Genomic DNA, 14,549 nt, shown 5'->3' with positions numbered 1-14,549 from the left:
TTATGCTGCTTACTATTTTTTCAGGATTCTTTAATGAATAGAAAGTTCAAAAGAACACAATTTATTTGAAAGAAATCTTTTGTAACATTGCAAATGCGTTAATTGTCACGTTTAAATCAATTTAATGCGTCCTTGCTGAAAAAAGTTTAATCAAAGAATTTCTTTGTAAAGAAACATGTTCATTTGTGCGTCACTGAAAAAATTAGATGGTAGACGTACGTGGTAAGTCTGTGTGTAAAGATGTTTTGTGCAAATTTTGTTCATGCCACGCACACAGAAACCCAGAAATACCAAGAGCATAATAAAGTCGTGCACTGTATCGAAAAAGAAAAGAGGGAGGGGAGAGAGAGAGAGAGTGATAAAAAGGGAGGGTAAAAAAAAAAACACAAAGCTGACTTCACTTGGAAAAGAAAACCAGCATTGTGCTCCAGACCAATGACGTCTTCTTAGTGCAATCTGTCTGTGTGAAATAATTTACTAAAGCAGCTGTGCTGTCGGCGAGAGAGGGGCTGCAGCTAAAGGGACCCCAGTGAGCTTCACCTTCTTCTACTTTACACTCTTATCATGTCATCTCAATCCTCTCCAATAAAATCATTATTTGAAGCTTTGAAAATTAACCTGAGAAAATCAAATAAATTTAAACCAAAATAGAATAGATTTAAAGGGCACATATTATGGAAAACATAATTTTCTTACATTTACATTACATGTATTCATTTAGCAGATGCTTTTATCCAAAGCGACTTACAAATGAGAACAATAGAACAATTTTCTCTACTCTTTACTTTTAGTCTGGACACATTTTGATTGAAGTCTGCATGAAACAGAAATTTACCCTGTGCATTTTCTAAATGCATATTATTGATCTTATTGTGAACAATTCATCCATGCATTTATTTCTTTTATTGTATTTTTTCATGCCGGACTTCTCAGATTATTTTGTCCGCATAAACCCAGCCACTTTCTTACAATCGACTGCAAGCTTGGACTCAGATCTGTCTCCATCCAATCAACAAATGCTGAACTGAACCAAGTCCCTTACATTTTTTCCCGATAATCACAATATGAAAGAAATGATCTGTCGTTACTTCCATTTCATAATGGATGAATTTCAATGATCTTTCCAGTCATTTGTGGTTACTGGATTTTTAAAACCGTTTTAAGAGTGATTCATTAATTAATCATTCAGATGTATTTGTGAATCTCTTGAACTGACTGAACCAACTCAAAAGAATGATTCACTCACAAATGATTATGTTTATGATGTTACAAAAGTGTGGGTTATACTCCAAAGCTTTAAAAATGGTTAAGATGCACCCAGTAATGAATTCAGGATGTGATGCAACCTTGCCCTCACAACAGCTGGCTTCCATTTCTCATCTTTATCTATTCTGCTCCAAGGCCTGATCCTCTTCTCTGTCCTCCTCTCAGCTCCATTTTCTCTTCACACATGGAAATATACAGATAAACATGCTCCACCAAAGACAACCACCAATCTTTTAGCCACTAAAACAAACACATGGGCTAGTATCTTCCCACATGCACAGATAGAAGGGAGCAGGGATGGGCAGCTGGATCCTTAAGGGAAGAAATAGGGGAGAAGTCGGAGAGAAGGAGCGGGGCTGGTTTCCCCTCCACTGAGGCGTCTCTGGAGACCCCACAGGAAGAAGAGACTCCAGTCTCATTCTGTTGCTTACAGCCTTAGAGAACAGCACTTCACGGAAAGTTCCAATTAAAGAGTAACATGAGACTTCATGAGACTCTTTTAAACTAAATTAGACGGAATAATTCAGATGTCAGCAATGTGTGCACATTGAAATGAAGACGGCATTTACTGACTTTATTAAGTAAATATTTAAATAATATATTTTTTTAAAGCAGTGAACAGAGAAATGCATTTATACTGGCTGTGATGTGGTCAGACTTACCCTTGGAAAGATTTACATGCTAACCAAATTTTAATTCAAAATCCCACAGTGACTTCAGTTATTGTTACTATAGTAAAACTGTGGTAACTTGGCATAAGCTCTTAACTTGATTAAAAAATTAAAGTTGACTGACTTTAGCTCGCAGTTAACTGGTGGTTGGAGGGAAATGGTTTAAGGATGTCACCAGAGAAGAAATATCATTCCAGAAAAGAAGCAAATTTTCAGATTTGATTAATGATTACAAAGACAAACCTTTTTTTTTAACAGAATAAAAATGTCTTTGTACTCATTTAAACTAGACGTATTTTGTTGTTTCTTTTTTTGACTGTGTCAATGTGACAATGACTTTGGTCAATGGTCAGTGTTGCCACCTTGTTGAACAACTGATTAGTTAAAGCCGTATATGAGAGCTGACTGTACAGAGTATGCACAATTAGGAAAATCTGTGCTTCTTTGATGAAGTGTTTACCGGCATGAGGGCGGAACAACCTGTCGATCACATGAGATCACAGCAATAGCAAACCACAACAATCAAACGATCCAATACATTTTCGATAGACAACTCAAGTCTCACCCTACAGTTTCACTTGGGATATACAACACAATAGGGAAGAAAAGACTATCACAACTTCAGTTTAAAGCTGACAAAAAAAAAAAAAAAAAAGTAAATAGGCCAAAATTTGACCCCACAGTGTCTACACTGACTGGACACAAGCAGTGCAGTGCGACGTGATGCGACAGAATCAAAATGAACCCATTATAATAAGCAATACTGTCTACACTGGATGCAGTCCATTGAGACACCTACAGTAAATTGGCGCCCCGTTCCATTTCTGAAATACTCCACACACTTGCACTACTTTTGACAACAGTACAAAAAACCTGTTTAATAACCAGTAAACAGCCTTAAAGGCAGAGTAGGTGATTTGTACCATTTTGTTTTTGTTATGTTGGTTGAAAGTCTCTTCACATCCTGATAGCAATCACTAAGTTAAGTGGTCTAAATGTTTTTATATTTATTTATATCGACTGTGGGAGACGTAGGACCATAAAATGTTCGTCCAAACACTGCATTCGGTCCGATGTCCTACCTGCCTCTTCTTAACATGTGTATTTTTATAACTCTGCGCATCCTGCTCGCACAGACATCACACGTCATCAACGAGTTTCATGCATGTTATGTGCTTTGAGACATGAGGTAGTTTATTGCCGTCTCACGTGACGCTTCTGTTTGCTCCCTGTTGTGCGTTCATGTGCTTTGAAGGAGACGCTTTGAAGGGAGGGTGGGATCATATGCTTTCAAAGCTAGCTCGCTAATGCTAGCCTCTCTGAAAATTGGCTACCCTACCTTTAAGTGGTCACGGCACGACGCAAGCTCACAGACTGTGAGCTGATCACTGAGCACACATGATGATTATGAGATTGTCTGGATTTATTTATTTTTTGCTTCAGATGGACACCCTCCCACAGGACTCAAAAAAAGAGGTCAGTTTCTCTCTTCCTGAGCAGGACCTGCAGGCCGCCTCAAGAATGCAAGCTACAGGCCTCTGCCGTAAAGCTCTGACTGTGCAAAATGAAAAGAGAGGAAGCGAGTGAAGAGAAAGAAAAGTGTTGTGCAGACAAGGTCATCCTCTGTACGTGGGCCATCACAGCTCATTCTTTCATACAGTGCGGACAAAGACACTCTGAGGGAAACACCAGGGCGGGACTGAGGAGACGATTCACTGCCTCTCTCGGTCTATCTCTCAAAAGGACAAAGGAAATATACAGTGCACTTGTTTAACAGTAAACTTGGTTAACTGTGAGTACTGCGTATATGAGATTCATGCTTGTTGTTGGTCTGAAGTTTGTGAGAACTTGTGATTTTTTTGCAGTAGTCCAACACAGTGTTCAATTTTTGTTGAATCAAAGATATCTTATTGTTTCAATATCCCACACAGCTGTATATTAAACATCAAATATGTTCTGATTGGCTGTCAGTTTGTCACTTACACTTGTGAATCAAATAAAAGGTTTATTTAGTTAAGGCCTGTTCACACCAAGAACGATAACTATAAAGTTTTAATAGTCGTTATAATTCTATGAGAATAGGGAAGTCCACACCACAACTATAATGATAACGACACAGGAATGATATCATTGAAGAAATTGTAAAAAGGGACTGCAGTGTGCAATATCATCCATTAGGTTGGACGCTAATAGTTATCGTTATAATTAACTTTAAAAGGTATTGGTCATGGTATGAATGAGCCTTTAAAGTAAGTAAAATAACCATGTGAACACAAAGACTTCCAGTTACGCAAGGTCTATTTCACGCACACAAATGTTTTCAAATACTTCATAACGCAATGTGCAAAGTACAAATATTCAATGTATTAAAATCATCTCAATTCATATGAGGTATTGATTAGGTCTTCACAACATGTGCAAACTTGTATAGAGTATGTTTCGTCCATCCAACAACACACCCACATACAAGTTAAAATGAACTAAATCTCAGATTAAGTAGGGAGGCGAAGACTCCCTTCACAGAGATGATGTAACATCTTCTAAGCAGTGTTTTGATTCTGCAGATCTTTTCCTGGTGGGTCAAGTTTTTTGATTAGGCTTGCACTTTTTTTTTGTCCTCAGGTTCTCATGCACTAGCCCCCACCCAGGCAACAGGAGATACACAATCTCATCAGCGTGTCATCAACATCAGCACAGATGCAGTAAACAGTCGTGAGAGTGGAAGCCCACCTCCTCTTGTGATGCATAGTTGGGAGCCGCTGGATCCACGGACCAGTAGCAGTAATCAAACCCGAACTCCATCAACTTCTCCCTGGAGTCAGCCAGTCCCTCCGATCGCCCGTCCAAACGCCCCTCCAACTATATAAAGGAGAGGGGAAAAAAGAGAGTAATAAACGGGAGGTGGTTAGCAGAATAATAGATTTGTACATTTTCTGAAGAGCGGTGGTTCCTCCTGGCCACAATGCTGTTCTGGGGTGCGTTTCCTGTACACTAATGTAACCCGCTGCTTAAACACAATATAACGATGGGTCATTGGAGAAACGAACTAGCTAGTAACGACAGGTAACTCGTTTAACATACTGTATATGATGTTGATGCCGTGGAGTAAAAACTTCAGTTAATTATTCCATAAGAGATTGAATTCATGTCAGATTATTGGTGTAAATAATGACTACATCGCTTTTTCTGTTTGGCTTTTGTTTTTAACTGATTGATTTAATGGCAACACAATTAACGCCTATATGACGCTCCAGCAGTCAGGTGGTAGGTGAGCGCTCTTTAAGTTGTTTATGTTCATTATTATTGTAATGTTATGTGCTTTGAGATATGAGGTAGTTAAATGCCGTCTCTATTGACCCTGCACTGCAGTGTTCATGTGTTTTGAAGGAGGAGTGGCTTTGAGGAGACGCTCTGAAGGGAGTGTGGGGTCACTAGCCACCCAGAAAACTGCCAACCCTACCTTTAAAAAAATGCCACAATGTTTGTTGGAACTATTATTTCAGGAAACAATTCAAACATATCAATGGAACTTGCGAACATAGCTGGCTGATGATGCTTCTCGGAAACGCACCCCTGGGTGGTTGCCGGGGAGTTGCTATGCTGTTGCTAACTCTCCTCAACAAGCCACACAATTTAAGGTCCATGCTAAAGTTGAATACTCAGGGTTAGTGGTTTGCTGAAATCCCCAAGTTTGAGCAGTAATGATATTTAACAACTTCACTAAAACACAAATCATATTACATCACATATAGTCACTGGCGCCAGTGATTTCATGTTTTCTGTTAAAATGATTGAAGAGGTTTCACATACTCCTCGTTATCCAGCCAGCCAAGTTTTCTATAATAGCGTTTTCGAATACAACAACACTCATAACAGCTGATAATAACCCTTCATTATGATTGCTTCTGATTAAGTGCTGCCACAAACTACATTGCACTCTATTGAGAAAATTGATTTTTCCATTGAAAGTCTATTTAGTCCATTTAATCAGTTACTGAGAGACCAGCCCTTAATGTGTTAAATCTCTCTGCTAATAATATTACAGCACACTGATGCCAAGAAGCAAGGCTGTGAGCCTGTAGCCTACGCCTGGGATACTCTTCAGTGCACTCAAAGACAACAATTAGGAAGTAGTTAGGCTGGGGGACAAATGACTTAAGCATCTGAGCATGACCTGACTGTCAGCATCAAGTTATTACCCAGATCTCAGCAAACAGAGATCACATAAACCTCAGCAGTTTATTCGCCCCGTCAAACAGATCTTCACTGCACAGCGTGTGCATTTGGAGGAGCGTGCAGAAACATGCCCGAGCATCGCCAGCCTATCACCCCGACAACGTTACTTTTGCGGCTCTGGTGTGTAATTATTCACGAAATGGCAATCCCGCAGCTGACTTAATGACCTCACAATATGGCCCAGCTACACTAATGAGCCCTAACATTGCACTCAGCACTGTTATATTTAGGCTCAATAATACTACACAAAATCAGATCTGATTATATGGCCATGCTCCTAGTAGGCCTAGTATCCTGAAACAATATGAAACATAAGTTTACTCCATGATGACTAGCATGTTCTTCCCACAACGGCACTGGCAGACCGGCTGGACCATCGTGAGACATGCGGGAATAGTCGTCGCGATAAAGAAGACCTTTTTCTTTAAAACTTGTGGTTTTAAATGTTTGTTAGTGTTAAATACTGCTACTGATTAAGTACCGGTACTTTAACTTCTCAAACTTTTATTTTCCACTGGCACAATGTGTTACTGTGATTTTACTGGTATGGCTGTAATTATTATTATTTTTTTGTTCATTGATGAAATGTGGTTCAGCAAAAGTAAAAGATGAAACCTGAATAAAGCTGTTGATGTGAAGCAATATATTGTGTTATTGAATATATAACAGTAAAATAAAATAAAAATAAATAACAGTATAATGCTGTACTTTATTTGACAGTATGCTTAAAGGGCAACTGTCGCCAAAATTGAACCTAGGCTCTTTTTGTTAATCTACCCGAGTCAAACTTTTGTGTAAAATCATAATTAGAATGGAAACGCCACTTTTAAGATTGACATCAAAATCGCTATTTTTAAAACACTAAGAAGGCTCAACACAACATGAAACTGTGCCTGAAGTATCACCAGGGGCTCTACACATTGACAACATTGCTTGTGTACACAAAGTTTACTAAAAAGAAAGGTTTTGTACGACTCACTTTATCAGTTAGTGTTTCCAGTGTCTGAAATATTGTCAGTCAAAAGTAGTCGATCTCCGAATGCAACGTAACATGAGGAGAGTAAAGATGGGAAGCTCCTAAAGCTTGTTTCCATTATATAAATTCTAAGTGTCTACGTTATCATGCTTTACATTGGAATTACAAGTTCATGACATTTCCTCATATGGAGTCAGTTCATTACGTTGCATTTAGAGATCGACTACTTTTGACTGACAAAATTCCAGCCACCGGAAACACTAACTGATAAAGTGAGTCGTACAAAACCTCTTACTTTACTACTTAACTTTAAATATCACTGTACATGAAACACTGTACAAGGCCATGGCTCTGACAACATGATTTATTTTGTTGATATAGATGGTGATATAAAACCAGATCCTAACTTTTTACTGAACAATGGATGAAGATAATACTGCATCTGATCTTTCATATTTCCTTGGACCTCTGAATTCTCATTCAAATGTTAACAATTTAAATGAGGTTCTGTTGACTGACACACACTGGACTCAAGGCATTCATCAATGTGACTGCCTTCTGCCCTGGGACTCTTGTATCAAAAATAACAATGACCCAGTCATAGACCACTTATCCTGTGTGCAGAATGAACAAATAATACAATGTCAATTTGTGTGGCTCTCTTATGCGGTTTTTATTTCTGTATGAAGTCTTCCTGTCAGCTTTCCACGCCTGTCTTTCGTTCGTTTATGTCAGCCCATCTTTTCCCTTGAAAACTGTCCTACTTTCTTTAAATAACTAGTGGAAAGCAAGTCTTTGTCTTGCTCTCGTGCTCACAGCAGGTGACCAGATGTGGCTCCTGCTATTTCATTAATCCATTAATCAAGTACTGAACGCAAGGGAGTATTTCCTGCTTCAGAAGTAAGAATGTAGCCTATGCATTAGTCTTAGACACACATACTTATTTAAATTTAAATACATTTAAATTAAATGTCTATTTTGGTCGGTAAAATGTTTTTAATGTAATTGAAAGAAGTCTCTTATGCTCAGCAAGGCGGCATTTATTTGATCACAAATACAGTAAAACAGTATTATTGTATTCCTGTAATGCAAGGCTGAAATTTCAGCATCATATGACCCTGAGATTTGCTGCTCAAGAAACATTTCTTATTATCAATGTTGAAAACAGTTGTTCTGCTTAATATTTTTTTGTGGAAACCATCATAAATTTTTTCAGGATTCTTTGAGAAAAAAGAAAAGAAAAAGAAAAAAGAATTATTTAATTGTAATGCACTCTTGCTGAATAAAAGTGTTTATTTCTTTAGAAAAAATATTTATGTATATCTTACTGACCGCAAACTTTTAAACAATAGTGTACATTTATTTTGTTATATTTTGGCCTGTAGTGCCTTATCACCCATATCATTTGATCCAGAGTCAGCCCATCTTAAAAGTCATCCCAGCGATCAGGTTTTGAAGCTCTTTAGTGAAGAATGAGGTGTGGAATGGCATTAGAAAGTGTAAGGCAAGAGTGCTGCTTGTTTAGGCATTTGGGGTTTTCAAGAGGAAAGCGATAATTGCATGGTCCTGCTATTCGAATGTTTATTCAGTTCATACATGCATGAATAAATAAACAACTGAGTAATCCAGCAGGAAGAGAATCATTTTTACTATAAACTTCCTGTCACTGAGATACTGCAAATAGCTGTAAAATAATCCTGACACTGACTCTTCTTCTATGTGAAAGAAAAAAAAATTCTATGCTTTCATTATTCATTAATCCCTCCATGTTCTAGCTTGTACTATTCTAAATGACTGCTAAAACTTTATGGCCTGGTTTCACAGACTGGGCTTAGTTTAACACCCCCACATTCGACACGGGGGTGCCCGCTATCTTGGAATGTGTCGTCACTAACAGTAAGAATCAGTGATGCCACAACATTGGATAGCTTCTGGGTTTGAAAAAAAAATTGGTTGTGCAACTGTCTAGAAGATATGGGATTGCCTTTCACAGGTGAGAATGTGTTGGTTTGCGTTTTTATATGTATTAACTCATTACAGGTTTTTAAACTATGCAAACATTTCAATGTTGTGAATTTGTCTTGTTGTCAATGTTGTGCATTTGTCTTTTTAAATTGTGTTAAGGCTTTTTCCGGAACTCCCAAAAATGAAATCCAAACGAACTTCGTTTTGGTCTGATTTTGTTCAAAATGACGTTACATTAGTTCGTTTCTTCGATTTCTCTTGGAAGCCTTAAGCAAAATCATCTGCTGGAGTCTATTGCAGATATAGATAATCATACAGGCATCTAACTACGGTTGCAGACTCAGTCAACTCGCTCTTGAGTATTCATGGACCGGCTTTGACCATTCCAAGATGGCAGATGACTTGCGTATCGCGCAACTGTGGTATTACCACAACTGTGGTATTTCTGTGTTTTATAAAAACAGGTACTTTCTGACACCATAAACTTTTAAACTGAAGGATTTCTCTAAATCTTTCATAAATAAGGCTCAATAAAATATATATAAAGAAAACTACCATGAATTTACCTTCACATTTCGGACCCTCACCACTTTGTCCTCCACTTGTACAGCTAACCGTCCTCCATCCAGACTCTCCCTGCAGAACAAAAACAAACAGACTGATATTCAGACACTGTACAGAGCACTGCTAAGTAAACATTTACAATACAAGCGTATTCATTATTTTTTTATAGTATCTTATTAATAAATGATCGCTTATTAATAAATGATCACTGTTAAAACACACTAAAAGATCAAGGTGACACCATAACAAGACGAGCAACAAAACCAATCAAATCAAACCAATCACAGCCAATCAGAAGAGTTTGTGGGCGGAGTCTCTCTGCAAACACACTGCAGTAGCAATGAAATAGATAATAACTATTACACCATTTTAACATTAGTAAAAATACATACTGAGTGACTGAAACAACCTTTGTCATAGAATGCACTTGTTTGTTTATATGGAGTATGTAAATACATTTTTGTGTAGTCATGATAGGGTGATGTAAGACATTTGAAAAATGATTTTGGTCAAACTCAGGTAAATAAAGTAACCATTATAAAAATTAAAAAAATTAAATGAAATGGAAATTCAAATGAACATATTAAATACGTATGATTCTAATGTATGGGCATTGGGCACTGTGTACATTATCTTAGACAATTCATGTACCGGCTTTGTCCATTAAAAGCACATTAGTTAATAAATTATCAGAAACTACAAATATTGTGAATGAATTGTACTTTCTCAAAAACGCACCATTTTATATTCTTCGTTTTCAGATACAAATGCCTGGAAGGTGTTTTTGTTTACTTTTTGAAGTACTGCAGCATTATTGATACTCAAGTACATTTTCTTTGTCACTGAATTATTAGTATGGTTTTTGCTGATTTTATGAAATTTAATGAAAGTGCTTAATAGGGTAGACAAAATAATAACAGGTTGGACAAGTGGTATAAAGAATGGAAGGAATGAAATGGATTTCCTATCTCTAACATACAACCAGTTACAATACTTTAGTTTGAACTGGATTTAGATGGGAAACAATAAAACATTGCCAAAGACCTTTTGTTCTGATATTGTTCAACGTTTTATGGCAGTAAGATAATCTTTATCATAATCTTTACTGGTGACACAAAAGGCACCGAATCCCAGGAATGACCACATAAACAGTACCTGAGATTATTATTGTCATACTTTTTGCTGTTCCAGCTGCAACGTTGCCGAAAAATATAATTTTTTTCTAAAATAGAATTGAGTATTGCCGTCGCGGCTGGTTGGGACAAAAACTTTGATTATGAAAAGACACCTTTTATCGCGTCACATCTGGTTAGGACATGGTGCGAAAGTGTAGAATGTTACGTTTCGAACAGTAAGCTACCAAGGTCAGAAATTAACCAAGAAGGCCATTAAAAATGTCAAAATATATTACCCATATATTTGAAATATGCATGCAAAAATCCCAAATAGAATTCTTCAGTTTTTTACACTATCATTTAAAAGTTTGCTATGTATGATTTTTTTCAACTTTTATTAACCAATAACTGATTCCATTGACCAAGTGACAGTAAAGACATTAACAATGTTACGAAAATATTTCTAAATATAAAATATGTTTTTTCAAATAAATGCTGTTCTTTTAAACTTTCTACTCAAAGAATCCTGAAAAAAAAATTAATCATGTGCCATGTGGCAAGATTAATTTCTGCACATTATTTTTAGACTTCTTAATTATATTGAATGGTTTCAATGACTCCAGGTTAACATTGAGCTTTGTAAACCCCGCAGAGGCATGTTTATTTGGCTGTGATCATAGACAGGGCAGCAGAGTGAGAGGCCAGGGGTCTGCACAGAGAAGGTCAGTTTTAAATGAAAACTCCTCCATGAGCCGCACAGCTGAGCTGAAGCAGGTGTGTGTGTGTGTGTGTGTGTGTGTGTGTGTGTGTGTGTGTGTGTGTGTGTGTGTGTGAGCGTGCAGGATATGCGTGTCAGTGTGTGAGAGAGCAGCGAGGACAGCTGTTCAATCTCTCCAGTATCGGGTTCCAGATAAACTGATGCAAGAGAATGAAATCCAGTGTAGGAGCATGGCTGTGTACAAACCGGAAGTCTGACAATGTGAGCAGGCTGGGAAAGGCTTTTTCATCTACACTGCATCCTAAAGCTAAAATGTGTCATTTTTCAATGTTAAAAATATGTTTTCTTCCTATCCAGCTCAATGTGCAAACACACGCACACACACACACGCAAGTCACTTGTATGTGGACTTTCACACTGTGGCACTTTCAAAACACTGCCAAACCAAATTCTGGCTCAGTTTGGGGTGGAACAACCTGTTCGTTGTTGATGTTTTTATGGAACCACAAAAACATAAAAAAGGCTATATATAAATTGAAAACACCAAACATTAATAAGAAATTAGATATTCTAAACATAAAATAATTAATAATGGCTCAAACAGTAGAGCATGGCGCTATAAGCACCATGCTCATCATGGGTTTGCTTCCCAGAGAACTGAAATAAAGATGTACACCCGTGAATGCGATGTAAGCTGCTTTGGATAAAAGCGTCTACTAAATGCATAAAAAAATGTAATAATATTGAATAAATTATTTAAAATTATTATTAAGGATGCACCGATATTAAAATGTTGGCCGATACCGATAACCAATAAATCTTTATATTTGAAAGACGATAATATATTGGCAGATAAATCTAAATCCACATTTTGAAGTACTTTGAGAGCCTGACAAAAACAAAAGGCTCACCATTAAAAGCCATATCCCAAACACTTTAACATAAATCATACAGGGGGAAAAAATACTATGGAAGTCAATGGCTACTGTCAACTGTCTAGTTACCAACATTCTTTAAAATATCTTCTTTTGTGTTCAACAGAAGAAAGAAACTCATACAGGTTTGGAACAACATGAGGTTAAGTCAATGATGACAATTTTCATTTTTGGGTGAACTATCCCTTTAAGAAATGGACTCATCCACCGAAGGCTGGGAGCTTGTTATGAAGCTTTTAGCTTGTGTAGATATGGGTTTGTTTCACTCTGCCAATGATGAATGAAGGCCCTGCCCACCACAACCACAACAACCTACCTCGCCTGTCAGTGTGTGTGTGTGTGTGTGTGTGTGTGTGTGTGTGTGTGTGTGTGTGTGTGTGTGTGTGTGTGTGTGTGTGTGTGTATACTTCTGCCTAGAAATGGTGCATTTTATCACATAATCAGTGGAAGGAGAAAATAACTCTCATTATGAGGAAAGCAAGTTTACAAACTTGGATTTCTGTGCCATTCCCACACAATTCCTGTCATCTCCAGCAATGAGTATTACTATTAGTTTGTTTCCAGCTGAATTCAAAAAGAAGGCAAAAATAAGTTGTATTTCAAGCATTTGACAAAAGCAAAAAAGTGCAAAGTCTCAAATATTTATTATGTGCATGCTCATAAAAACCAACGGCTGCCTATTAAAAGGCCATCTTCATTGGCACAATAGCGTTGGAAAGCCATGAAGTCGTCCTTTGTGATGCACACTTCAGGGAGACTCTTTAAATGTCAAGGCTAGCAGAAACGGCCAAACACACGCACACATCTTTGTGTCGAAATCTGGGAGGAGTTTCTTTACCCCCCTGTCCAGCACACACATACTGTAGTAATTTGGCTAATGCTGGAGGGTGGGGCAGTGGGCTCTTATGGGGCAAACTCTGTTTGAATACCCCCCTTTTAAAAAAAGTTAAAGCAAAACACATGCTTTGTATTTTTACGTACACAGCTTGCATAACATTTGTAATGCAATTTTGTGAAACTGATAAAAACAAGTTATTAAAATCACACAGTACCAGATAAACTTTTGGGGGAGGGGTTTTAAGGGGATTGAATGAGATTTTGGAGATTAAAGTAAATGTATTACCGGTATACACAAAAAGCAAAACACATTGTTCTTCAATCTCAATACAACTTAACATGCACTGCTGATACATTATCTCCATTTATGCACTGCTTATGCAGGTTTTTGAATAGGCTATGATTTCGGCTTTTTATCTCTAAATTGATGCATGTTAAAACTAGTTACATATATACATCACATTATATACATAACATAACATATGGAATATAAGATGTAGCTACGTTACGTGCAAAGATCAAACAATATTTTTTTCAGAGCAGGTCTATTCCCAGACAACAGTGTAACAACTCAACGCGGTGTATGTACTTCATAGGACATCATTCAGCAGTTCTTGTCATGCAATTTTACAATCAATTTCATATAAGATACATGAAAGCTGGTCGTACCTGGAGTTCAGCGGACGGACTCGAATCGCGACTTTCACGTTTGCCATTCGTTTGACACCGGGCGGAGGAGGGAAACGATGAATTGAAGTCCAGCTGTCCGTTAGAGTCCATTTATTAAATGCCTCCACAGCATATAATTATCCCGAGCAGAGTAATGAAACCGAATACACGTTTTTCGGGTCATGTTATTGATATCGTCAAGACAATAACAGAGCACATTATGAAGCCGTGGCCGCAGTTGAACTGCGCTAAAACTTCCTGCAGTCTCTTCAGGAGGGAGGATTAGACGAATCCTACTATAGCGACGGCTCTGCTCATGAATATTAAGAGTGCAACGTGACGTTAGTTCAATAGTACTTTCTGATTTGCGGAACGAGTAAGCTTACTTTGCATAAGGCGTGGCTTCTAAACATTCATTATGATTTTGTTACTAGACGCTCGTTCAGCTTTGCCATCGCCATAGTAGGAAACTAGGGCAAGAGAAACAAAGGCAAAGTGCTCGCCTGAAGGAACACGTTAAATGCCCGTCTGTCTCTGCTTTAGTCATTAAGACAATTGTTTTGAAAGAAATAAATATTTTCATTCAGCGAGGAAGCA

At 37.6% G+C, this 14,549-nt stretch overlaps 1 protein-coding gene across 1 annotated transcript in view; it reads right to left on the bottom strand.

Annotated features, from left to right (window-relative positions):
• stard9 (StAR-related lipid transfer (START) domain containing 9) overlaps positions 1-14,247 on the bottom strand; it is a 45,963-nt gene extending 31,716 nt beyond the window's left edge. Inside the window, exons 1-3 of the mRNA XM_079632663.1 lie at positions 13,953-14,247; positions 9,681-9,750; positions 4,668-4,796 (exon numbers count right to left, since the gene is read on the bottom strand). Coding sequence (XP_079488789.1) covers positions 4,668-4,796; positions 9,681-9,750; positions 13,953-13,999 — 246 coding nt within the window. The 5' untranslated portion in view covers positions 14,000-14,247. The remainder of the gene's footprint in view (positions 1-4,667; positions 4,797-9,680; positions 9,751-13,952) is intronic.
• Between the last annotated feature and the right edge of the window lie 302 nt (positions 14,248-14,549).

This window comes from Phoxinus phoxinus (assembly GCF_949152265.1).
Source record: "Phoxinus phoxinus genome assembly, chromosome: 13".
Lineage (NCBI taxonomy): Eukaryota > Metazoa > Chordata > Actinopteri > Cypriniformes > Leuciscidae > Phoxinus > Phoxinus phoxinus.
Note: the sequence above shows the minus strand (reverse complement) of the source record. Positions and strands in the feature narration are given on the sequence as shown.